The sequence below is a fragment of the Triturus cristatus genome, chromosome 4_1 (genome assembly GCF_964204655.1).
Source record: "Triturus cristatus chromosome 4_1, aTriCri1.1, whole genome shotgun sequence".
NCBI classification, from domain to species: domain Eukaryota; kingdom Metazoa; phylum Chordata; class Amphibia; order Caudata; family Salamandridae; genus Triturus; species Triturus cristatus.
Genome location: NC_140585.1, coordinates 403,404,888 through 403,431,780, shown reverse-complemented (window position 1 = coordinate 403,431,780; position 26,893 = coordinate 403,404,888). Strand labels below are relative to the sequence as shown.

General features: G+C 44.6%; 1 protein-coding gene across 4 annotated transcripts in view; it reads right to left on the bottom strand.

Annotated features, from left to right (window-relative positions):
• Positions 1-26,893, bottom strand: part of ARFGAP3 (ARF GTPase activating protein 3) — a 419,690-nt gene that overhangs the window by 31,163 nt on the left and 361,634 nt on the right. For all 4 annotated transcript variants that reach the window (XM_085652495.1, XM_085652493.1, XM_085652496.1 and 1 more), the window contains one exon: positions 25,797-25,887. In XM_085652495.1, the coding sequence (XP_085508621.1) occupies positions 25,797-25,887 (91 nt within the window). The remainder of the gene's footprint in view (positions 1-25,796; positions 25,888-26,893) is intronic.

Sequence of the window (26,893 nt, the reverse complement as noted above, 5' to 3'; positions counted from 1 at the left end):
AAAAACAGGTTCCACAAAAGAGGGGAATAAAGGCAAGAAATTTTGGGTGACCGTGCAGAGAGGGCCAGGTCCAACACTTGAAATTTGAATTTTTTAAAACATCTCAATAGGGAAGAGGAGCAGAAATATTGAGTGATATTTGACTATAGCAGGGTCATCTGTGGGTTTCTTCAGCAAAGGAACACACTGGGTTTGTTTCTGAAGATTTGGAACAGCAGAACTGGAGATAGAAAGATTGCACGGACCTCGAAAAATCAAAACTATCATGTTCAGAATCCTTTAGAGAAGAGAACCCTGATGTAACTTAAGAAATGTTACTTAATGTAGTGTTGAGAGTTAAAGGGGAAAGGAGAATAGAGTAAGCCCAAAGATTGTATATGAAAACTGAAATCAATTAAAGAAGGGAAGAAAGATTTCTTGAGAGGATAAATTACTGCAAATGTTCAGACTTTTATTATGGAAATACTGAGATAAATTGTCATAAAAGGACAGAAAAGATTTGTCCATATTATTGCAACAAGTAGGATTGGCAGGAGAATTTATCATTTTAAATATTTCTTTAGTATTTGTTAAAGGCCGACATAATGCATGTAGCATAAACATACCACCAATTTGTTTAGAACCGTGAAGGATATAGCGTTCTATTGAATATAAGTTGTGACTATGTCATGCTGTCTCTTCATGTTCACAGCAATATTTATAATCAAGTATGTAGAGTTAAACAACGAGGCAGAAGACAGGCAAATATGACCTGTTAGCAGTTTAAAACGAATCTGTGAATCCAAAGAGTGATATCCAAGAGTTGGTATGCTTTACTGCCCTAGGCATGGGTAAGCAAAGGGAGGATCAAGATCAAGGTCTTTTGAAGACTGAATCAGAAGAGGAGTTTCTGGGGAGAGGAGATTGATGGAAGCATCCAATTAAAAACAATAAAATGATAATTGAACAGCGGAGCGGAAGAGAAGTAACCTGGTAGGGCAGAGCAAATTTTCAAACTATTGTATTTCCTGCATTGGTGGTAGGACTCACTACATATTAGGAGAGGCCAAGATCTTAACAGGAGTCTGAAAAATTGTGTACTGAGACGAAAGTAAATCAACCCAGACGTTGAAACCACCCAATACTAAGCAGTGTCAACAGTCTACTAATAATGAAGCAAGGAAATCTGGAAAACCTGAAATAAATCAGGACATGGGCCCAGTCAGGCAACAGACCAGACTGCTTACAAAGGTGTAAGGAGAAAATATGAATTTAAGTTCTGCAAATGAAAAGGATTCAAGTGTGAAGGGTGACGGTGAGAATTATTGTAAATAACAAAGAGGCTGTCTTTTTTTTTTTTTTTTTTTTTTAACCTGAAAGTGGAAGATATAATCTCTACCTATGGAGAGAGTGGCTAAGTCTAGGTGCCTAGTCTTCCTGGGTCCATGGTTCAGTAACAAAAAGGATGTGAATTTCTCGCTCTCGAAATGAGTCAGTGGCACTTAAGATGTTTAGTATTAATTAAGGAACATTTTAATTGCTGATATTAGGGAACCACACTATACTCAGAGGGGAGTGGACTGGCCGGCTGATGATGGGGCCACCTCATACTGAAAGTTAGGTTTTAATAATTGGTGAGAAGAGGCCTCTTCATGAACAAAGAATGTAGTATCCACCTGAAATGTGGTGAAAGGTACATTAGAATAAGACTGTTGGTGGTAGTAGGCCGCATCATATGCAGAAAAGCAACACCAGGCTGCACTTGGTTTGATTGGATCATATGCCACACATCACAGAAAAGAGGAGTAACTACAATTTGTAGAATGAAGTGAAAGACATTGTGCCCTTATAGAATGCAACTTAGAAGCACCAACCATAGGATGGTGGACCATTGGGTTAAGCAGATAGTGGGGCATATTCAGCTGCTGTTAGAATCTGCCAAAATCAAATTCAAGAATGGTCTTTTATTCGAAACATGACTCGATGTCAAAGATTACATGTGGAACTTGTCTATTTGTAGAAATTACTAGAATAAAATACACAATTTTCAAAATAAGAAATTTAAATTAAAACTTTGTGAGGTCAGTGTGACAACACTTGTCTCCTGATGCACTTGGAGTGAAAAACTAGATGCATAAATAATCAGACTTGGAAGTTTGCCTAATGAAAATGCAGAAATTGGAGTCGAAATCTGAACATTTTCACACAGATAAAATATACAAGATACATCTTAGCACTGGAAGCTACAGAGTCCCCAAACAGGAAGCTCTAGCACATGCAACTTCTTTTCTATCACACTTTCTAAATGCCAAGTGATGGTGGAATTTTAAATAAGGATGCAGCTTGGCCTACACAAGCAGATTGGAAATGTTCCTATATCAGAAGTTTGCCTGAAACTACTCATCAATGACACATAAGATCTCTGCCAGACACAATATTAAAAAAATCATCTGCATATATGTTATTCGGTGGTTCTGAAGAGGTACTTTCCAACCGGTTTTAATTTTGAAATGATAGTGTTCCCAGACTATCCGTTAGTGCTACAGATTTTTCATGAGGCATGGGAGGGGCTAGCAGGAGACTCTGAAGCTACAAATGATGCTTCCCGATGGCATCAATTCCATGTGCTTGGTCAATGATGATCTACAATTGGTATAAGTTGAATAATAGGGTGTCCTACTGGCATGGAATCAATGCTAATTCTTAGGACAACTTTTAGCTCCAAACTGAGTGGCAAGTCACCCCTCCTAATCCTTTCCAGTTGTAATAGTTCAACCGTTTCAATGTCTCTTGCATGACTTATTGCCTCCCCCCCCCCCACCTCGCCCCTGTGCCCAACATCCCTCGTCTAGACATCGTTCATCAAAATACTTCTGTGCTCACACTATCTGAAATGAAAGCTTGTGGTGCTGCATGTAGCCTAAACACTGTCATTTTATCAGCTGCATCCCGGACAGAGATAATAGGAAATAGCTGAAACCACCTTTATTCTCCTTGTTCTGGTAAGTTGTGATTAAATGATGCCCTTGTTAGGTCTCGCAGACCTGCGTTGCAGCGCCCATGCGCTGCCGCTCTGTGATGCTTCTTGTAATCAACCCAATTTTTGAAGTGGAGTCTAGGCTCCGCCCCTTCTTTCCATTGGCTTGTGTCATCATGCATGCTAAACCCTTGCTTTCCATTGTGAGTGAGGCTTTTTAGTCCCTCCTTGTTACCGCCCTGTCTCCTTTTGGCCCCGCCCACCCGGACTGGATCTTTTTCGGCGTTAGACTCTCTCCTTCAATTAGTTGGTAGGCACTTTCTTTCGGTCATTCGTCCACGAAGCGCAATGCTGCAGCGCTATGCCCATTAAATTGTATTTTTTTAATCTCTTCAATGAGCGTGGCCCCCGCTAGGGACACCGCGCTCACTTTATTTATATTTTCGCAGGGTCATCGCGCTCTGTGTTTATTTTTTTTAATACTTTAAAACTGAGCGCGGGCCCGCTTCAAGGACACGGCGCTCAGAGTTAAAGTTAAAAAAAAAAAAAAAAAAAAAAAATGAGCGCGGTGCCCTTCAAGCGGCGCCACGCTCCATTTTAAACTTAAGCATTTGCAATGCAATCGGACCTATAGCATTGCAAATGCTTGTTACAATAACAATTCAGTCCCCGAAGGTTACATTTACATTTGTTTTGTGATCTAAATTACACTGAGGTTCTGTTTATTTTTGGCACAATGATTACGTTACTTTCCGACAGGAACAGATTACTTCGCTGCTCTCACTTTAACTCTGGGATCCATCTTTTCCTAAAAAAAACATTCTGGAATTTCGGTTTCACCGCCATTTATCTGACATATTCAAGCCGTCGGATCCCTGCGAGGAGGCCAGAATTAAGAGTGATTTTAATGCGAGTACGTCCATTTTTCATGACTCTCCTGTGACTCTGCTTGAAGTGTAATTGATACCTCAACAGAGGAATGATTTATTCGGGAGCGGTGCAAATGCGGCTGTGAAGTTTTGCCGTGCTGTCTTTCAGAGAGGTGCCTCCTGCGTCCAGGGTGGGACTGGTAAATATGATAACCGAGGCATCTGTGAAAAAAGTAATGTTAGGCGCCATTTAAAGGGGGCAAAGCCCGTCTGATACCCATCAGGCGCGTAATTCAGTAGTGCGCGTATTACGCCACTTCAACATCAATAAGATATCTAACCTCACAGGAAGATTGACCACTTCTCAAATGCTCTTGTGATTAATTGGCCATTTATGTGAGAAATCACCGAGCTCCACTCCTTACCGCGGCGAGTCTTCTTTACCTAAGTGTTTGCTTCCAAACTGAAAACCTTGAGCTGGACACCCAACTGCGGACAGATGCAGGATGCCTTCCTCTTCTTGAGGCTCCGGTACGGTCGGGGTTGAGGGGGGGTGGGGGGTGGGTTCTTCCCAGCGGAGTTGATATACATTTATTTTAAATGTCTCCTCTTTTTCGCTGGGTCCCTGGCAGCGCACGCAGATACGCTCCCCGCTGAGGCCAAACCCACCACCCACCCCCAGCAGAAGGAAGCCCGGTGCGCTCCAGCCATCGCACGTGGCTCTGAACTCATGGATCGCCGACCTGAGGCTGCGGGGCTCGCTGCTAACTGCTCACCGTGGCGCTCCAAAATAGTTATCAATCTGGCGCATTTCTCAAAGTTGAACTGGGAACTACATTTCTACCACAAATGTCTGCTGTAGAGCAGTGACAGCCTGGGGGTGTCTACAAGAGACTGCATCTCCCACAACCTGACTATAGTGTCACTTTTTGGGATATTTTCTTTTCTCTGACATTGGCAGTAGTTAAACCTCCTGACATTTTTTTGCTGGAACTTCGTGATTCTGCCAGAAGTAAACTATTTAGTTTGTCTTTTGTATAGCTTCAGAATGTTGCAAACTGGTCACAGATATCTTCAGCGCAGTCGTGGCCTCGAATGAAAGACAAACACTGGGCTGACTGAATTAACTGATATTCCCCTCATTAGCCACAGAGTTCATTATCGAGCTGGGTGACTTAGTGTTTGGTTACTATGAACACAAGCATTTGAAATGCAATAGGTCTCGCATATGCGAAATTCTAAGCGATTGGCATTGGAAATGACAATGCCTTTTATTTATCGGTTTTAAAAACCAACATAAATAAAAGGCATTGTAATTTAGAATGCCAGTAGCTCAAACTCTTGCAAATGCGAGACCTATTGCATTGCAAATGCTTGTTATTTTCTGCTTGCTAGCATGCATACACGGGGCACAACTAGCGACCCACAGGGTGCCCTTCATAAATGTTACTTGGTTGCTCATGTATGCATGCTGGAACAAACACTGGTCTGGAGTAGTAAGGTTTCAGAAAAAATATCTTTTATTAGAGATTGGCTTGATGTTGACATGAGGCAGACTAGATAATAAATGCAAAGCACTGTTTTGGCATTTATCTTTCACTAGCTCAGAATCTGAAATGGTTATTAAACAGGGCTATTGTCATACAGGTGTCAGATAAGACAACTGTCTTGCCTGTTCCAAATGGAGATGGATGACTACAGACATGGAGACATTATGTCTACTGCCAACAGCACCGGCACATCAACCTTAGATTTTCAATAAACGCTGACTTCTCTTAAATTCAAACTTTCTAATTCGATCTTGGCTGTCCATGGAGACAATCTTTGAACATTGAACCCTTTCCACTGAGATTCAAGACTAACTTGTATAGTACTGTTGTGTATGAATTACAGGCTCACTTTTCCAATGCACTGGATCACCAGAAATAAGAGCATTAGATGTTTTTCCCATGTGGTCCCTAGGCAAGGAAGCAAACCCATTCCACCTTCCCATGGCATCAATCACAGCTGCGACAAATCAGTGTTGAAGCAGACTCTACCATCCTGCATGCCTCTGAATTTTGCATTAATGATCTTTAACAAACTGGGACTGAAGTGTTTTGGTGGAAGTTTTTAACAAACAAATAATACCCTGGTACTGCAAGTTTGTTATGGAGCCTCTTTCCTTGCAAAAAAGGCTGTCCTTGCACAGCTATTTTTTTGGTCTTGTGGGACCAATGGTTTGAAAACACTTTGAAAACAACTTGAAAGTAGTTTAATTAAGTGGAAGTACTTGTACTTCAGATTTCTCGACTCCCAGAGTGAGGTCCTTTACCCCAAAATGTTAATGGAGAGAAGGAAGAGGGTTTATGGTCTGGCATCAGTCATACGGAAGGATTCTCTTGTGCAAACTGAGGGGTCTGAGATTAATGGGTGATAAGCCCTGGTAATTAGATATAATCCTTTCAACCGCAACACTACACTGCTGATCTCACAGAAAAGGTGTAGTCGCTGAATCTAACATGTAGCGACAAGAAACTTAAAGAAGCATTGTGGGATTCGCAGTTTATATCCTCCAGTGCTGGTAGTGTTTTAAGTGTTTTGTAAATTTGTAAAACTTTATCGTTAAAGAAGTCACTGACTCCTTCACAATTAGCTTCAGTAGGAGTCAGTGATTGAGAAACGCCTACTGGATTAGAGAGTTCATTCACTATTCTACACAACTCCTTGGATGAGCTACTATTTTCTTTGATTCTACAAAGAAGGCTTTCTTTCTTTGAAGGCTTTGTGATACTTATTTAGCTCCCCTTTACATGTCAGTCTGTCTAATATATCTTTAGATTGTCTCCATCTATGTTCCAGGGATTTACATTTTCTTTTCATAATTCTAAGCTCTGGCGAGTACCACTTCTCTGAGGGTGGATCTCTTGTTGACTTGCTCATTTTCCGGGGGGCACAGTAGTCCAATGAGTTTTAGGATTTCTGAATTTAAATTCTACATTAGAAAATAGAAGATCAAGTGTATGCCCCGCATTAGGGGTGGGTCCTCTGACCCATTGTTTAAGTTGCAAGATCTGCATATCATTTTCTAGTTGTTTACACAAAAGATCTTCAGAATTTTCAAAATGAACATTAAATTGACCAATTACTAAAAAGGGATTGTATTTCAAACATAAGGCAAAAAGCTGCGAGGGTAGTCCAGCACTAAACTGGGGTTGATAGTTCGGGGTTTTTAAATTACTGCTGCCCCAAACATTTTACATTCTCCCCTAGTGACCTGAAACGCTAAAATCTCATGGTCATCTAGGGGTGCCATATATTCTATAGAGCATGCATAAAATTCTTCAAAAAGAATAGCTATTCCTCCCCCCTCTGATCACACTTGAGCATCTTGTAGCCCGCGGGTAAGGCTGCTCAGATATCCGGGTGATAAGTGTTTAACCAGTTTTCTGTTCTAAAGACCAAATCAGGCTTGGTTTCTGCTATAATGTCGTAGACTTCCAAACAATGTTTGGGTAGGGAACTTGAATTAAAATAATTACATTTCAGTGGAGATCCGCTCAAACAGCCCTTTTCCACTCCATGCAGTTTCTTTGCTGCCCAGCTTCCCCACTTACAGTTGAGGCATGAGAATGGACCCTAATATCTGGTAACCCCTTGCAACAAAACGCCTGATTATGCATCAGGATCTTACCTATATCCTGTAGTGCTTTCCTAGTGTAAGGCAGTTTTCCGTTGTTTTATGATTTAAAATTGACAGGGTTCCTGGATCCTGGTCCTGTTCGGCGTGGCCAGGCGCAGACGGGCTTGCCTAAAGCACGCTTTTGGTGCGCCCACAGCATGCATAAGGGGTTTAAACCCCATTGTCCTTAACATCTAGACTGTTTACCCATACTCCGGTCACAGTGATGCTTCCGGTTGTATGTCTTCTCACCACCTCCATCCCCCACCTTCCAAATTCAAATGCAGGTAAGAGGTTTTCCTAAATTCAGTTCAATGTCAAATTCATGTTAAAATATTCTACATATTTAGTCTTATCAATTCTTATCGAATCGCTCTAAAATAAAGTGCTTTGTACCTCCAATGCCCCAAAATGCGTGGTAGTGTCAGTGATCTGCAACTACTTTCCGTGTCACGCCCACCTTTTAAAAATAAAAAGGGGTATTCAAGAACCCAACATTCCTTCATAAGGTATTCTTGGACTATTCTTGGTACCACCTTTCCTAGTCCATGTGAGAATAAGATAGAACTTCACAACATGAATGACAGAAAACCTCAAAAATATTATTTAGACTATTCAAAGATAACCATGGTCACTGGATACTCTCTAGCATCTCTATAAGCTTCTCCATGCGGAAACCTAATTTCGATAAGGCATCGATAAACACTGTATAAGAGATTAAACAATTTCAAACATTTTCATTAGACGTGCACTTAATGGCCATCTACTGAGTTGACCAATCTGCAGTACATGTTTTTTACTGCCCTGGCATAAGCGTTACAAAGGATAGACAAACAACCCGATATGGCACCACTCTCAACATATATTGACTATGAAACCAGAGCTATCAGGTTGTCCCTCCACAGAAGAAAAAGGATGACTCGTAGAGATTCTTTACGCACATCTTGGGCAGTCGCAATGTCCATTATACATTTTTAATTGGAATTTACTGTTGTATTCCATTTGTGTGGTATTGCATACAGCATTGAGTGAAACCTATACTACAGCTGCTCGTGTAATACACAAGACTTGGAAGGCTTGGAGAGAATTTCAATTTTTAAGAATTCCTTGACATCTCTTCTTCTGCCCGTCCATTTATTTTATCCATGGTAGGGAGAAAGCTTTTACTATATGACTTCCTTTAAAGTCATGATGGCCACTAAAGACAAAACATCCACAATATCTCCCGTCCACTTATTTTTCCTTGGTGGATGTTGCCTTGGTTAGACCTCAGCGAGGGTTCACTGGGAAAGAATATGCTACTTACCAGTATGCATCTGTTCTTGGCATGTAGAGCTTCAGATCTACACACTATGCATAGATCGCCATCTGGTGTTGGGCCCCAATGTTACACTTGTTTTTGTTTTGGAAAGTCTTTGGAAGTAACAAGGTAGGTGACTCCTCATTTGGATCATAGTGCGCATGGGCATCGGCTCCGTCCTCAGATTGTTTTTCGCCAGCGGGAAATTGAGTTTTTGTAAGAAACAGGAAAGATGCCCATGTATGCTGTATCTAAATAAGATAATACTGGAACAGATAAAGGTAGCCAGGGAGGCGGGTGGGCGTGTGTAGATCTGCAGCTCTACATGCCAAGAACAGATGCATACTGGTAAGTAGCATATTCCATTCGAGGCATATGAGCTGCAGATTACACACTATGCATAGATTATATAGCAGTATCGCGTCCTAGCGACGACCACCAGTGTCTGTTGCAGTAGTTTGAAATAGTGTTTTGAGCACAGCCTGGCCCACACTAGCCTGTTGTTTAGTTTGCACATCTACACAATAGTGTTTTGTGAATGTGTGCTGTGTAGACCATGTAGCTGCTCTGCAGATATCATCTAAGGGAATGTTCCCTAAAAATGCCATTGAAGCCCCTATCTTTCGTGTAGAGTGGGCTTTAGGAGGAACAGATAATGTACGTTTTGCTTTGTGGTAGCAAATTTGTATGCATTTGACAATCCACCTAGCTATCCCAGATTTTGATATGGGGTTGCCCTTGTGTGGTGGTGAGAAAGACACGAATAGTTGTTTGGTCTTACGAAAAGGTTGTGTTCTCTCGGTGTAGTAAAGCAGTGCTCTTTTGACATCTAAGGTATGAAGAGCTCTTTCTGCGACTGTTTGTGGCTGCAAGAAGAATACGGGCAGCTCCACAGATTGATTGAGGTGGATGACTTTAGGGAGGAATTTAGGATTAGTTCGGAGAACAACTTTATTACGATGCATCTGCAGAAAGGGTTCCTGAATGGTTAGTGCTTGTAGTTCGCTAACTCTTCTTAGAGAAGTAATGGCTACTAGGAAAGCAGTTTTCCATGTTAGGAATTGGAGCTCACATTTATGTAGAGGTTCAAATGGAGGGCCCATTAGTCTTGTGAGAACGATGTTTAAATTCCGCACAGGTGAAGGTGGTACTCTGGGGGGAATTATTGTTTTGAGGCCTTCCATAAAGGCTTTTATGGCAGGTACTCTGAAAAGTGATAGATGTTGTCTATTTTGTAGATATGTTGCTATGGCAGCAAGATGCAGTCTAATAGACGTGTAGGCTAAGTTGCATCTTTGGAGGTGTAGTAAGTAGCCTATGATGTGTTGGATAGATGCATACAGGGGGATTGGCGTTGTTGTTATGACAATATATTACAAAACGTTTCCAGTTGGCTGCATAGCATGCTCTAGTGGTAGGCCGTCTAGCTTCTTTAATGACGTTCATACAGTCAGGGGGAAGGTTAAGGTAACCAAATTCTAGGACCTCAGGAGCCAAATCGCCAGGTTGAGCTGAGCTGGGTCCGGGTGTTGGATCTCTCCATGGTTCTGGATTAAGAGGCGTGGAGAGAGGTGTAACTTCTGGTGCGGAACTACGGAGAGTTCCAGCAATGTGGTGTACCACGGTTGTCTGGTCCAAGTTGGAGCAACTAGGATGAGCGTTAAGGAATCTTGCAGTAGTTTGCGCACCACTAGTGGAATGAGTGGGAGAGGCTGAAAAGCGTACGCAAATTTGCCTGACCAGTTCATCCATATAGCATTGCCTTTGGACAATGGGTGAGGATATCTGGCGGCGAAGCTTGGGCATTTGGCATTTTCTTGGGTGGCGAAGAGTTCTATCTGTGGTTGCCCCCACATTTGAAAAAACGGTTGAAGAACTTGCGGCTGAAGTTCCAACTCGTGGATCTGTTGTGTTTGACGGCTCAACAGATCGGCTATGGTGTTTTGGACTCCTGGGACATGCTGGGCTAGGAGAAAAATGTTCTGAGGTATAGCCCACCTCCATATGTTCTGTGCTAGCTGAGAGAGCTGCAGAGAGTGTGTCCCGCCTTGCTTTTTACCAAAAACGAGCGTTAGCAAGGGCGAAATCGCCGAGCTTGACACCGCCATTCCCCACGCCCTGACGGGGACACGCCCACTTTGTGGCCACGCCCCCCGCTAGGTCTTAAAAGGCGCGCGGATTGCTAGCGCGCTGACAGACTCTAAACAACTCCTGAGGCATAGCCGGGAGCAGCGTGATAAATCGTATTTTGTGTGTTGTAAAACTTGGAAACTTTGCATTTTTAATCCAACCCTCACTTACTTGGTCTCCCTACTACTGTGTGAAGGCATTCATTTTTGACCAAAAACGAGCGTTAGCAAGGGCGAAATCGCCGAGCTTGACACCGCCATTCCCCACTCCCTGACGGGGACACGCCCACTTCGTGGCCACGCCCCCCCCCCCATCGTCCTCCCACGATACAAATGTGCAGTAATCGGAAGCGCAGCGGACGAGCGCAGCGGGCGCGACGATTGCGCGCCGAAGGCGCGCATAAGGCAAGCTCGTCTGCGCTCTTCCGCGATCTGGGCGCGACCGGGGCCGGTCCCCCTGCCCAATCCTCCAGCCTCAATACCGCGTCTTACACTCGAACAGATTTGCTGTCCATAAGACCACCCCTTTGTACAACCCATCCATGTTCTCTCTCAGACGCTCAGTGTCGGAACTTTGTCTGCTCGCTCTGTCACTTCACCCTCTCATCCTCAGGTCTCACAACTCGTCCAATTCTCGGCCCAACTTCGGCCACTACTTCGGGTGCCCACCCCCCCCTGACCCTTAGATCTGCTCTTATCAACTGCAGATCATTGACTAAACATGCCATCGATATCTGGCAGTCCCTCCGAGACAACAACTGGGATTTGCTTTTCCTAACGGAAACATGGCTGAATGACACCACGAACCCCGCCATCTCCCTTGCCCTACCGGAGGGCTACAGTATTAGCTGCGCCAATAGACCTAATGGCAAATCTGGAGGCGGTGTTGCCCTAATTCATAAATCTATATGGACGGCTACTTTTCCCCCATTCAACCACATTGACTGTATAGAAGGCTTGCCTTTCAGCATCCAAACTTCCCCATCCTCCTCCTGTTCGGGAATACCCATTTATCGTCCCCCTCACTCCAATCTATCGCACTTACTGGCTTTGACGGACTATATCATTCAGCTCAGTACTCGCTATGCCAATTTTACCGCTTTAGGAGATTTTAATCTCCACGTTAACAATGAATCCTGCCCGCACAGCAGTCACTTTATCTCCACGCTTGCGGCCTGCAACTTAGTTCAAATCATAACCCTACCCACGCATAAAGCGGGTCACACACTGGATCTAATTTGTTCCAATCTCCCCTCCATCCGGGTGGACCCTCCCATCCCGGTCACTTGGTCGGACCACTTCTTCATCTCCTTTGAGATTGACTCTCTCCGTCCCACCAGACCCTCTATCAATCCTAACACCTTAGGCAGAAACTGGAGCCGCGTCACCCTGGAAGCGCTCCAGAAACACCTCCACATCTCCCTACCATGTCGGGCACCTAACCCTGACCTAGCTATTAACCACCTGGACACATGGATTGGACAGGCCTTGGATGCCCTGGCCCCCATTAAACCGATTAAAACCTACAGGACGGCACCATCAGCCCCCTGGTACTCCGATGAACTTCGGCAGAAAAAGGCTTTCTGCAAATCCCTTGAACGCCACTGGAGACGGAATTACTCTCCAGACAGTAAAACTCTCTACAAAACTGCCCTCAAACAATACCGGAGAATGATAGAGGAGCATAAACGGGATTTTCTGGCCTCCCGAATTAAACTTGCTAGCAACGGCGCCAGAGAGATCTTCAATATTGTTAGATCTTTCACAGACCCTACTGCACTGACCCGATCTCAGCCCGCCTCACAGGCGCTTTGCAATAAACTTTCTCAATTTTTTGAGGACAAGATTGAGATCATTTGTTCATCTTTTCCCCCCTCCATTAGTGAAGGAGATGACGAGCGATCCACTTCCCTGACACAGCTGCCGCCGTCGCACCTTATGTCTGAATTTGCAGTGATATCGGAAGCTGAATCTATGACAGAATTACTCAAATGTAAATCAGGTTCGCCAAACGATCCTTGGCCAGCCAAGGAATACAAAAAACTGGCACCCCTACTTAACCCTTACCTAAATCACATCTGGAATGACTCCCTCCGAACAGGAGGCTTCCCTACTAAATGGAAACATGCCTCCTTAGTCCCCATCTTGAAGAAGCCCAATTTGGACCCTGACCTTCCCAGTAACTACAGGCCCATCTCCCTCCTGCCCGCCCCAGCTAAGATCTTGGAAAGGCTTGTCCACTCGCAACTGGCGAACTTTATCGAGTCCAAAGGGCTTCTCCACAACTCCCAGCATGGCTTTAGGTCGGGCCACAGCACGGAGTCGGCCCTTATTGAAATGGCCGACTCTGTGAGGTGGACGCTCGACCGAGGGTCGAGGGCGGTGTTAGTGCTGCTGGATCTTTCAGCAGCATTCGACACCGTCTCTCATAAGATCCTGCTGGGAAGGCTGGAGGACTTAGGGCTGGGCGGTTCTGTGTTGAAATGGCGGTCATCCTATCTGTCCGACCGTACACAACAAGTTTTCACCCCTCCCTTCACTTCCTTAGCCAGACCCCTCAAATGGGGAGTCCCACAGGGCTCCTCTCTAAGCCCGCTTTTGTTTAATGTCTATTTCACCCCCCTGGCCAAGCTGATTGCTCAGACAGGAATTAAATCCACATCCTACGCTGATGACATTCAGCTACTTTTCACGTTCGACACCCCCTCCGTCTCTGCTTTCGAACCGCTGAAATCCTGCCTCAGAGCTATTTCTCATTGGATGGATGCCAACTCCCTCCGTCTTAATGCAGGTAAAACGGAGATCCTGTTTTTTAACTCACCCTCTCCCCTGGACTCCAGCCTTTGGTGGCCAGATGAACTATGCCAAGCCCCCACGCCGAAAGACTCGATGAGAAACCTCGGAGTTCGCTGGGACAACCATCTCAGTTTCAGCACCCAGGTACAAACAGTCGCAGCCTCCTGCTTCGCCAAAATTAGAACAATCAAACGGCTCATTAACTACCTACCGGTGGACTGCCGTAAGACTGTGATCCAGGCATTAATCATATCCCATCTCGATTATGCCAATGCCCTCTACCTTGGCATTACGGCCGGCCTGTGTCGCAAACTACAGACAGTCCAAAACACCGCCGCACGGCTGGTGGAGAGAATCCCTGCCAGACATCACATCTCTCCTCACCTCCGTAAACTGCACTGGCTGCCCATCGTAAAGAGATGCGTTTTCAAAGCAATGACGCTGGCCTTCCGTGCTTCCAAAGGCAGCGGATCAGCCCACCTGAAAAACACCTTGCGTCCTTACGTTAAAACCAGGACTCTACGCTCCAACTCCCTAATTCTCCTAGAAACTCCCCGATTTAAGCGAGCCCGGGCAGGCGGTAAAACCTTTGAGGTCTGTGCCACCCAACAATGGAACAAGCTCCCCTTAGCCCTACGCAACTGCCAAGCAGAACCTGCTTTTCGCAAATCTCTGAAAACCCACCTCTTTTCTTCCTAAGACTGCTTTCCCGACCCTGTTCAGCCGGCTGTCAGAGTCTTCAGCGCCGGGATGCCCAGTTGGGGCCGCTGCGCGCTTTATAAAACACACTAATAAATAAATATATGGCTATCATGTAGTCCGTGCGGACTAAGACAGCCTTGCCTGATATGTGTTTTTGAAATGCTTTTAAGGCTAGGAATATGGCTAGTAACTCCAGGTAGTTGATGTGGAGTAACTTTTGTTGAGGTGTCCACCTGCCCTGCATGGTGTGATGTAGTAGGTGAGCTCCCCAGCCGGACAGCGATACGTCCGCCGTCATAACTACTTGAGGAATCGGCTCTAGGAACAGTCTCCCTTTGGAAAGGTTCTTGGTGTTCCACCACTGCAGAGAGCGATGAGTACGACCGTCCACCAACTGTTAACTGACCTTGAGCCCGATTCCATTGGCGTGCTAAGCACTCTTGGAGAGGACGCATCTGGAGTCTTGCATGAGGCACTATGAATATGCAAGAGGCCATCATCCCAATGAGTTGCATGAACACTCGAGCTGGAAGAGAGTGTTGAGGTTGGAATTTGGTGAGAAGAGTTTGCATGCTTGCTATCCTGGCGGGACTAGGATAGGCTAGCGCCCTTGAGGTGTCTATTGTGGCACGGTTGCAGCCTGGACTTGGTGTGGTTTACTGTGAACCCCAGGTCGTGAAGTTGTTGAATAGTGGTGTGAGTGTGTTGCACACACTGATTGTATGAGCTGGCTTTTATGAGCCAGTCGTCCAGATATGGGAAGACGTGTATGTGCTGTCTTCTTAGGTGTGCTGCCACCACCGCTAGGTACTTTGTAAACACTCGTGGTGCTGTGGTGACTCCGAATGGGAGTACTTTGAATTGATAGTGCTGACCGTCCACTACGAATCGGAGAGATTTCCTGTGAGCGTTGTGAATGGGAATGTAGAAATAGGCATTCTTGAGGTCTAGGGTAGCAAGGAAGTCGCACTGTGAAAGCAGAGGAAGGACCTGCTGGAGTGTGACCATGTGGAAATGGTCTGAGTGTATGTATAGGTTTAGGGGTCTGAGGTCTAGAATAGGCCTTAGAGAGCCGTCCTTTTTTGGTATGAGAAAATACAGGGAGTAAACTCCTTTGTTTTGATGGTGCAGGGGAACTGGTTCTATTGCACTTTTTTGTAGGAGGGTGATTATGTCCTGCTTTACAGTAACAAATGTTCTTGTGACATTGGACGCTGTTTGGGTGGTATGTTTGGGGGGGTAGATGTTCGTTCGAGACAGTAGCCTGATTGAATTATCTCTTGCACCCACCTGTCTGAAGTGATGTTGGCCCAGGCAGGGAGGAATTGGTGGAATCTTCCCCCGACTGGAGTGGAATGGTCTGGGGGAAGTGGAGGGAAGCCATGGGGTGGAGGTGGAGGCAGAGCAGGAGTTGTTGTTTTTGCCTCTGCCTTTGCTGTTCCCCCTGAACCACCCCTTTGGTAACCTCTAGTAAAGGTGGACTGGGTGGGAGGTTTGTAAGAACTGGAGGGGCTATCAGAGGAGTAGCCTCTGTGGGTGCTTCTGAAGTATGAGCGACGAAAAGACCGTCTGGGAGCTTGCGATTGCAAGGCTCCCATAGATTTGGCTGTGTCTGTATCCTTTTTCATTTTCTCAAGTAATACGTCCACATTGGGGCCAAATAGGTGTTGCTTATCGAATGGCTGATTGAGTATGGAACTCTGGACTTCAGGTTTAAAACCTGGGATGCGTAACCAGGCATGCCTGCGCAAAAGGACACTGGTGTTTATTGCCCTTGAGGCGGTATCTGCTGCATCTAAGGCACAACGGATGGAGGGGTTAGTGATGGTTTTACCTTCCTGTATGAGTTCATTGGCCCTGTTTTTATACCGGTCTGGGAGGTGCTGCATTATGGACTCAAGTTCATCATAATGTGCCCTGTCATACCTGGCTAACAGCGCTTGGGTATTAGCAATGCGCCATATGTTTGCTGCCTGTGACGCTGTGCGTTTGCCAGAGGCGTCCAGGAGTTTAGATTCTTTATCTGGTGGTGGTGCGTCACCTGATGTTTGGGAATTGGCTCTCTTCCTTGCATTAGAGACTACCAAGGAGTCTAGTGGTGCGGGGCCTTTAATGTATGATGGATCAGTAGGAGCAGCCTTCTACTTTTTTTCTATTCTCGGGTTGATGACTCGAGCCCTGACTGGGTCTTTAAAGATCTCTGTGGCATGCTTAATGACTCCTTTAAGCATGGGTAAGTTGTGGTGGACCTTTGTGTGGTATCGAAAGTGTCCATGAGAATATCTTCCTCTACTGGGTTTGTATGAAGGGCAACCCCGTGGTACTGGGCAGCTCTGTGAAGGAGCTGGTTGAAGCAGATATTGACCTCCGGAGGGGAAGGCCTGGAGGTATAGATGTCATATTGTGGGGTGTAAGGGACGTTGGGAACACTGTAATCATTCCAGGGGTCTGGGGAGCCAGTAGGGGTAGGGTGCCCAAGGGGTTGATCGTTCGCACCTCCTCCTGCATCATCTGAGGTGTTGTCATCATCATCATCTACTGGGGTAGGTAATGGTGTAGGAGAGCGGTGTGGTGGGGGAAGAAGAGGAGGAGGAGGAGGAAGAGGAGAAGGGATCCTTAATGGAGAGGTAGCAAAGTCTCTTTTTCGGTGGTGGTGCCGGTGCAGGCGTTTCTAGGGGTCTTTTCTTGATACTAAGCATTAAGTGACCAGTCTTAGGATCCTTTACAAGGATCTTTTGGGTAGGATCTGGACGAAACAGTTCTTCAGTTGGAGGCAGATCCTTCGGAGTCGACGGCTTAGGTGCCGTAAGCTTTTTCGGCGCCGACTCGGTGGCGGTTCTAGGTTTGGAACCGTGCAGTTTTGCAGTGTCTTTATCTGATGGAACCTGTTGTTTTTTCGGTTCCGATGTCTTTGGCTTTGAAGAATGGGAGTCGGTGGTCGTTTTTTGGTCGGCTCCGAGGGTTTGGTCGGTGCAGAGGAACCGGTGCTAGCCTTCGACGCAGAGCGCTTAGAAGCAGCGGTCGGGGTGGATGATATAGAGGACTTCTTTTTCGGTGCCTGAGTATGTTTTTCAAAAACAACAGTTGATGGACAGAATGCAGAACAATGTCATACATTCACCCCAGTACAGAGATCTGGGCCTAAATCCATCGTTTTTTTGCTCACCATGCCATTCCAGTTTGAACCCAGCCATATTCAAATCAGTCTTGACCCTGTGCCTCATGGGAACAGTCCAACCCGAACTGCCAAGCCAGTTCCTTCCTGGACTGGAACCAAGCATCCTAGGACCGGTTTCGGGGTTTCACCCCTCTTCAGCCAGTATAGGCCTAAGTGCGCCAGGTATGCTCAGACATGAGTCCTGGGCTCACTGTGCCACTGGAACAAGCTATCCTGGCTGAAGAGGGGTGAAACCCCGAAACCGGTCCTAGGATGCTTGTTTCCGGTCCAGGGAGGACCTGGCTTGGCAGTTCGGGCTGGACTGTTCCCATGAGGCACAGGGTCAAGACTGATTTGCATATAGCCAGGTCTAAACTGGGGTGGCATGGTGATTACAAGAATGATGGATTTAACCCAGATCTCTTGACTGGGGGTGAATGTTTTGATTTGTTCTGCATTCCGTCCATCAATTGTGTGTCTTTTGCTTTCTCGCCCTAAGTGCGCCAGGTATGCTCAGACATGAGTCCTGGGCTCACTGTGCCACTGGAATCAAGCTACCCTGGCTGAAGAGGGGTGAAACCCCGAAACCGGTCCTAGGATGCTTGTTTCCGGTCTAGTGAGGACCTGGCTTGGTTGTTCGGGCTGGACTGTTCCGATGACGCACAGGGTCAAGACTGATTTGCATATAGCCAGGTCTAAACTGGGGTGGCATGGTGAGCAAAAGAATGATGGATTTAACCCAGATCTCTTGACTGGGGGTGAATGTTTTGATATGTTCTGCATTTCGTCCATCAATTTTGTGTCTTTTGCTTTCTCGCCCAGAGTATGTTTTTCGGCACAGAGTGTAGGCTGACTCGAGCCAGAGTTGCCTGAAGGCTTAGTAGGCTTCTTTACCGGGCCCGAAGGCGGGACATGGGAAGCAGTGTCTCGGTGTGCACCTGGGCCCGAAGGTGAAGGTGGTACCAAAGCCTTTTTTGATAGCGTCAAGGGGTGTTTGGGTCGGGGTCGACGTCTGTACTCACGGCCCTTTGAGCTGGAGTGATGTCCTCGACATCAGAGTCATCTGCTTCGGAGGCGCCGATGATGGCTTCTTCGACCCAAACTTGCTCCGGAACATCGACGCCTTCCTGAAGATGTCTTCGGGGATCGAAGATGACGAGCAAGCCATTGTTCTTCTAGCTAGTCGGTCCCGGATCATTTTCCTGTAGCGGAAGGAGGCGCAAGCTGGACAGTCTCTGGTCTCGTGCTCCGGTGAGAGGCAGAGGTTACACACCTCATGTAGGTTGGTGTGGGGAAACTTCAACCCACATCGAGGACACTTTTGAATGGCGTCCTGTCCATGAGCCGGAGAGGAGGCCCAGGTAGGCCCGAAGGCCTTCGTCGACGGCCGGAATCGAAGACTTCAAAGTTGAAGAGTCGCGTGGAGTGGGAAAACGAGATCGAAACAAACAATCTGAGGATGGAGCCGATGCCCATGCGCACTATGATCCAAAGGAGGAGTCACCTACCTCGTGACTTCCAAAGACTTTCCAAGACAAAAACAAGTGCAACATCCGGGCCCAACACCAGATGGCGATCTATGCATAGTGTGTAATCTGCAGCTCATATGCCTCGAACATCAGTTTACTCTTTCTACTCCCCTAACTTAGATGTTATGGATCAGGAAATGTCTGCGTATTAGTTAGACCAGCAACAAGAGCAGAAGTTTCCTTCTGGACTTCAATTTACTTTTTAGTTTTGTCTGTTCGCAATTCAGTTTCAAACACAACTCAAAAAAATCACAGGTTAAAACGTATATACAGTAAGAGAATTGAATTACACTACTAGAGAAAATTATCTGCACACACAATCCACGAACAGATTAAGAAACTAGTAATCAATGGCATTTTTCTGTTCGGGACAATCCTTTGTGTGATACGTGGCTCAAATAAAACACAATAATCACTTCAATTAAACAAATTCCAGTTAAATAATTTAGGCCACTGGTTATTAACCTATGATCTCCTGACCATTGGGGCCCTGTGAGTTTTAAGTGACATTAGCAATTTAATAAAGAATGTACACATTAAAAAATAAAATTTAAATTTTGGAACACTGTAAATGTTAAGATATTAGAAACTGAGAACTAGCAATTAAATCCTTAGCTTGATTTGTAGGAGTAGTGCAGGTACAGCAAACAACAGTATGGGCAATTGCTGGCCTCAACTGAAGCACCAATATGCACCAACAAAAAGACAGTATGTATAAGACGCAAAATAGGCAAAGTGATGTGCTGGAGTCTAGCAGCTTGAATTGTTAAGAAATTAAACCACATTTTGAAATGCTCTAACCATACTGCTCAAATTAAAATTCTGATTTTCTAATATTTTTTGTTTCTGAATAAAAGAAAATGTCATTTTTTGTATTTGCTTGATGTATACTTGCTTCTGTAGTTTCGTGGGGGGTTTTGGAAGTGCAAATTATAGAAACTGCTTTGGCTGGGGTCCCCAGCTTCTAATAGTGATTCAGTGGGGGTCCACAGAAGCCGGAAGAACTGCCGACTTAAGCAGTGACTAGACAAACATTACATGAGAGTTTGTTTCAGAACTTGGCTATAAATTGGAACAGATGCAGCCAATCTGCAATCTTAAAGCTACTCAGCACCACCCATCCTCGTACCCAAATCTCCACCCATCCATTCCCCACCATCTTTCCAACACGACTGACCGACCGTATTTCCACATTTTAGTCCTCTAAAGCCACCTGCATCTGATGGCCAGGTAAGTATCAAGGCTGGTGCGTGGAATCCAACGTCAGTCCGCTTTCGGTGGATGTCTCAATCATTGCAAATTTCCTAACTTGCTTAGTTTTAAGAAGGTAAGTTTTATAGAAGAGTTAATGCATATAGTTCAACTAACTACCTTCAATATCTTAATGAATCAGCCTTTAGGAGAATAGCCTCTTATTTGCGGACTACTCCAAGGAATAAGGATCAGCATATCTCTTATGCTTAAACATAAATAATTATGGGATGTTAAACTTGCTTTATAAATGTTTGAATCTTGGAAGGATCATGACTGCCTGACCTTTTAATACCTTGCTGCGAAACCAACCACTTTATTATGCTTAATTTCCTTCATAAGAATTTCTGACTTCAGAGCTCTAGGTGTTAACTTGAAACTATTCACTACTTTAGGATTGGTTTTCTTTGTTCCAGTAGAACTCAAACATTGGTTTCTGCAATTCAATATAAATAGCTTCCAGACCATCCTAAACTATCTGCTGTCCGTAGTTTTAAAGAATCGGAGTCTAGTAACAATGCTGTTTCAACCTCAGCTCCTTAGTTATTTAATTAGTTTTGAAAATACCATCTTCCAGATTCTTATGCGAATCTGGCTAGATGGGTCAAATGGATGGTGTCATTGGCAACCACTGACGTCTACGCTTATTTAGCTCATTCTTCCAGAGGAGTGATTGCTTCAAAAGCATTTGTTTCAGAAGCCAGACTTGATGATAATTTCAGAGCAGCTTTTCGGGTCTTCAATGCATACTTTCCAACCCTTTCATCACAAAATAATTGCTCATGCTTCATCAGCATTCGTTTATGCGCTTTGAAATAGCAGAATATGAGCCTCTGGGTTTTTAATAAAACACAGATATTTAAAGTTATTTTAATGACAGAAAGTCCTAATTATATTAAGGACACAGGGACTAGTATCATGCCATGGCTTTATTTTGTAAGAGCTTAATATTTTCTGTTCCCTCCATTTTAAATTGTTTAATGCATTTAAAAAAAATTCTACTATTACACTTATTTAAATGTATTTTGTTTCACTCATAACACCTTTAAAGTGAACTGATTCACACATGACACAGAGGGAACTTGGTCAGTATGCCATCTCCCTACATCACTTTAGCCGGACAATAAAACTCTGGAAGCTCGGTTACAATAACTGGAGCCTTCCTAAGAATACGTTAACCTCAGAGCGTTAGTGCATTCAGTCAAAGAGGCAGCAGCGAGGATGAGATATTGTGGCTTAGCACCCAAGCTCCACACGTCTGCACCACTCAAGAAGCAAAGACCCATAGGAGGTAGCCATGCACAAATTGACAACTCCAGGTACCTGCTCACACTTCCATCTTGTGGTCAGGAGCACAACCATCAAACCCAGCTGCCACACAGCCATATTAAGTTTTGAATAGTTTGGCCCCAAGGGGCTCATTCTGGCCAAATAGCCTCTTTGGGGATACCGACCTCCGAGCAGGAGATGGTCGCAGAAGGGAATAGGGTACAAACTACAGGCAAACAACTCAATGAGGTCTAAAACGTTGTTGTGACTCGAGTACAATTCCAACAACTACAGATAACATCTCTTACATGTAACTGGCGGTGGAATGCTATGAATGTATTTTAGGTGGATCTTCCACCTAGACATCCACAGGGGTTTCTTTGACGGAATAGTTCTTACCTAATCTATTGGGTGAAATATCCAGCTCGGAGAGCTGCGCACCCACTGACTAGATCTGTACGCTGCATATTCAATCTATATAAGGTTGATAAAATGAGTCCTAAGTTTGACTGGGTACAAATATTCGCAGATAAATAATTTCTATGTTAAAGCGCCTTATAACGAACATCAATAAACAATAAAAGTGTACATTCCCCCTAGCAACACATTGACCATCACAATTTGTTCTAGTCTGAATTATTTTTTGAGTCTTTGTACCCACTTCTGATTTCTTAATAAACAAGCATTTGCAATGCAATAGGTCTCGCAGTTACGCGAGTTTCAGCTATTGGCATTGTAAATAACAATGCCTTTTATTTAGGTTTTTAAAACAAATACAAAAATAAAAGGCATTATTATTTGCAATGTGAATAGCTCCAACTCGCGTAAACGCGAGACTTATTGCATTGCAAATGCTTGTTTTTAAATAGTGCTTCATACCACACTTCTACACTTTCCAAGCAATGTAAATTCCCAATGTAATGGTAGACAATTTACCAACCACAAAAGGATGGAAAGCGGAGTCTGCCTTGCTAGGAATGTATAGACGTAACTCTCAGGCCCCTGCTGAGGTCTACGTAGGGACACCAATTCACCAAAATACCAAGGGCAGCAGAAGGGAAATCTCACACCTTCTAACTTGGGTTTGCATCACAATATGTGCCCAGCAGCCCGCTATTTCCTGCTGAGGGGTCAGTGGAAGGGCATCGAGTGCAAACAACCGAAAGTAAACAGGGCTCCCAGAGGCGGCTTCCTTTCTCTTCTTGGTGCAGCCTTCATGACCCCCGGGTCCTTAGCAACAAGGGCAGTGCCAGGGGACATGGCAGGGTTACCAGCAGCAACCAATGCTTAGTTTGTAAATAAAATAAATGCCACAATCCAGCACATTTCTCAAGCGGTCGCTGCAGCTTGCACCATCCACTGTCCCTGCCAACACTGCCACATGCGTGTACCCATTCTGCCTACTCACCCTCACACTCCTAAGTATGTCACCATTTTGACCATTCCAGGCCGCAGACAGCTGTAGGACTTACCCAGACCAGCTGATACCATTCTTTTTTTAAATATATGACTTTTTTTAAACACTGCCCATGTTTTCTGATGTTAAAAAACAAGTGCCGGTGCCGATCACTGATGAACACTATCACAAATTAAGCACTGGCTACAACCCTACCTAGCCATAATTAACTTGCACTGCAACCTACTCCTACAGCCTACGTAGATATCATCACTCACTTGGACTGCCCATTAGACTGCAGAGCTATCTCTTCAATCCAATCACAGCAGGCACACAGATCTTCTAGAGCCGGGCTTCGAACAGCCGACAGACCAGATAAAAGTTAAAATCTTGGCCAGCTATCCCTACAGGTGCGTGGAAGTAGATGGCTCTGGACTGAGAGAGTTGGATTGGGATTAAAAATCAAGAGCCAAAAAGCACAGGAAGGAGTTTATACAACCCAGTCCCTCTTCACTCTCTATCGTGTTTTGCGTGATAGTTTTTATTTCCGTCAAAGTGCAGAGTCCTCCTTCTGTTTTAGTGGTCTCTGTAACACGTGTGGTTTTGTGGCCGTCTGCAGCTTGGCGACATTTAAGTCTGATCACGGTGACTGCTGCGACTTCCGTGACTCTCTTGGTTTAGGACGCCACTGGCATGGGGGAGGGCTGTCAGAAAAACAATGTTTAATTCAACACATTTCAATGGAAAGTCCCAGATGAATCCAGTTAAACAAAAATATTTTTTTTTTTTAAACTGGCTTGTGGTACGCGTTATAGTAGTCCAAGTTTGCTATGAGATTGATTCTGTCTTTCGAGCTTTAAAAACATCCTTGGTCTTTGTTAGGCAAGCAGTCATATCGAAACCGTAAGTATTATAAAAGTTTTGGTTTCATTTAAGAGTCGCTTTCGTTTCCTGCAACGCGGACTTCAGAATCCAGCTTCCAAGACAGACACTTGAAGGAAGTTTCATGGGACAAAAAACAAGCTGTCTCCGTGGAGCCGACGGGGGGAGGCAAAGTGAAAGCGCACGCTGTGTGACGTCAGCCCTACACGGGGACAGGAGATGTGCATGCGTTCGGAGTGCACATATCCGGTCTGTACGCGTGCACATCTCCTGTCCGGGCGCGCACATGATTTGTCTCCCTTCGCTCCCCAAAACGAAGGCAATAGAGTCTCGCCAAGGCAAAGCAACGCATGCGCTGCATTCGCTAGGCGAGACCTAAAAAGTGAGGTAGCAGTCCTCATACACCAGAGGAAAATAGTCTGTAAAAGAATGTACACTAACAGTGGCTCAGCAGTACTGGGAGCTCGTGTCTTCCAAAGAGACTCAACTTGGTCAAAATAATAAAAGTCAAGAAGGAGAAATGATGTTTCCCTAAAGAAAACTAGCACAGTAAATCGCTTAATCGACTGAATGCCCCAACCCAGGTGAGATGCCTGCTGAAGGTCGCCGGGGTCCAGGTAGGCAGGGTGTTTAAGGGATCGAGGGAGCTGTGTACAGACCGCTCCACATCTCTTGCATGCTTTGCACTAAACTCTCCGTATACAAGCCAGTTATCAGTCTGCCTGCTTTAACTTGTAAGTAAACCAAGCATGGTAAAGCACATAGGGATGAAATCTCTTCCATAAGGTAAATCAGGAAAAAAGAAAAAAACAAGGATGTCGTATACCAAGATGCGAGACTGTGAAAACAAGCATTGGCAAAGCCAACACGTGTGTCATTGGTCTCCAGTCTTTTGGGTTCATCAATACTGGTTTTGCTTTGTCACGGTTTTTGTAAAAACTTATTGCTGGCAAGTTGGCTGTACCCTCATTGATTTAAAAAATAAATATCTAAACTAAACACAATTTGCTAAATCAAAAATGGTTTTGCTCTCAAAAAGATAACATTGACATAGTAGTCTCCAGCATGAAGGGAACTACTTTGTGTGCTGATCTTATCCTTGTAAAACAGCAGCACCCCAACACTCAGACACTGAAGAGGATTGAACCACTGCCACATGCTGTGTGCTACCGTGGACGGTAGAAAAATGTGAATGACCCAATAACAGACCAATAAATGAAAAACTTGACTGAAAGCCCCTATAACCAAGTACATATACATATAATGCCAGACCTTAAAAAAAGTGCCTTTCGTCTCCGAAACAAACACACCCGCTATACTAGTATCAATAAAGACCTTGTTAACTCAAAACAGAGGGGCTGCCTGCTGCTTATTATGCCTTCCGACTACCTCAGATACATGAATGGATGGGGGAAGTGTTGCTTTAAGGTGGGAGTAGTGGGGTGCAGCAACAGAAATGCTGGGAGGGAGGGGGGGTTGATAAAAAGTACCAAAGAAATCCTCAAAAGTCACACGCACACACAGACAAGCCAAGTGAGAGAGAGGGGGTAGGGGGTGAGACAAGCTAGTGGGACAACATGGAGAGTAAGATTTATGAAACAAAGTCTAGCAGCCCAAGACCAAAGAAACGCACCACAGAAGGGCGAGGTCATGTAATCACTGGTGAAAAAAGTGAAATTAATATGTGGTAGTATCTACAGTATGATATTGGCACTTGTGCAGCAAAGCCATGGATACGAAAGGTACAAACATTTTGATATTACTACTATAAAGGTCTTTAGGGGCCTGTCAATGGCAGAGCAGCATTTTCAGTGTAGCTCTTATAAGAGAATCGTGCAGAATTTCACACGTAGAGTAGGCAATAACAATAAAAAACAATAACTGATGTTTTAAAATTACCCGTTGGTTGCTTTTTCTGATCTTCAAACAGATCTGCTGAACTTATGGATGAACTTGCAGAAAATCTCTCGAGTCGCGATCTAGCTTCATACTAGGGAAATGAGGAAATGAAATGCTGAGATCATCATCTCGGTATATATCGCTGAGTACAATTCTGACGCATCAGCTTTTTGGGACCAAGGAGATTCCTATTTAGAGGAAACTATGGTAGAGAGGAAATGTTTCAGTGGAGCCAATGTTCGGTCAGTAACTTGAACACCAGGTATATGCTCTAAGGCATCAACATTAGAAAGGTAATTTTCAAAGTGTTTTACTTTAGCAGTTTTCTAAAACACTGACAAGAGACAGCAAATTTAGGATTCAGTGTCTGGGGAAAAAGAGATTGTGTATGTGGAGAATGCTTGCCGAATGACACGCATTAATGCAGTCTATACAACTATGCCTTGGTAAAATGCCCTTTTTGTCGTGTAAAATGAAAAATTTACTTTTGTATTCCATAGAACCACATCACAATCTAATTGTCAAGATAAGATTGCATACATTAAAGTTGATTTTATAGTAATACTTTGCATAGAGATTTATACACCATGCATAATACAGCCTCTCATCTAGCAATCAACATGGCAATTACTTTCAAAAAGTGACCTCAAACTGTTTTCCCTTGCCATTTACTGTTTGGAATTAAAAGAAAAAGAACAATGTAGATAGGAAATCTAACCAAAAGTAAACTTTGTTATTGTGCAGTTGAGATCTACATGGTTGTTTCATATCCATTTTTAGGTCTCGCCTAGGCAGCGCTTGCGCTGTCTGTCTCTTCAAGACATGCTGTATTCAGGATATGGGCATGAAGTTCCGCCCACTTTCCGCCCATCTTTTTAATTGACTCTTGGCACTGTCCTTCATAAATAGTGGCTTTTCGTTGGTCAACAGGCTTAGTAGTCCCTCCTTATGCCACCATTTCTCTTCTTGTAACCTCCCATGAGGACACCCGCTGTTACATTCGTGTTGTTACACTAGATGTTTTAATCACAGCCTTGAGCACTATTTTCTTAAATGGTTTTCTCCTGCCTGCAACAGCAGGCAGGAGAAAACCATTT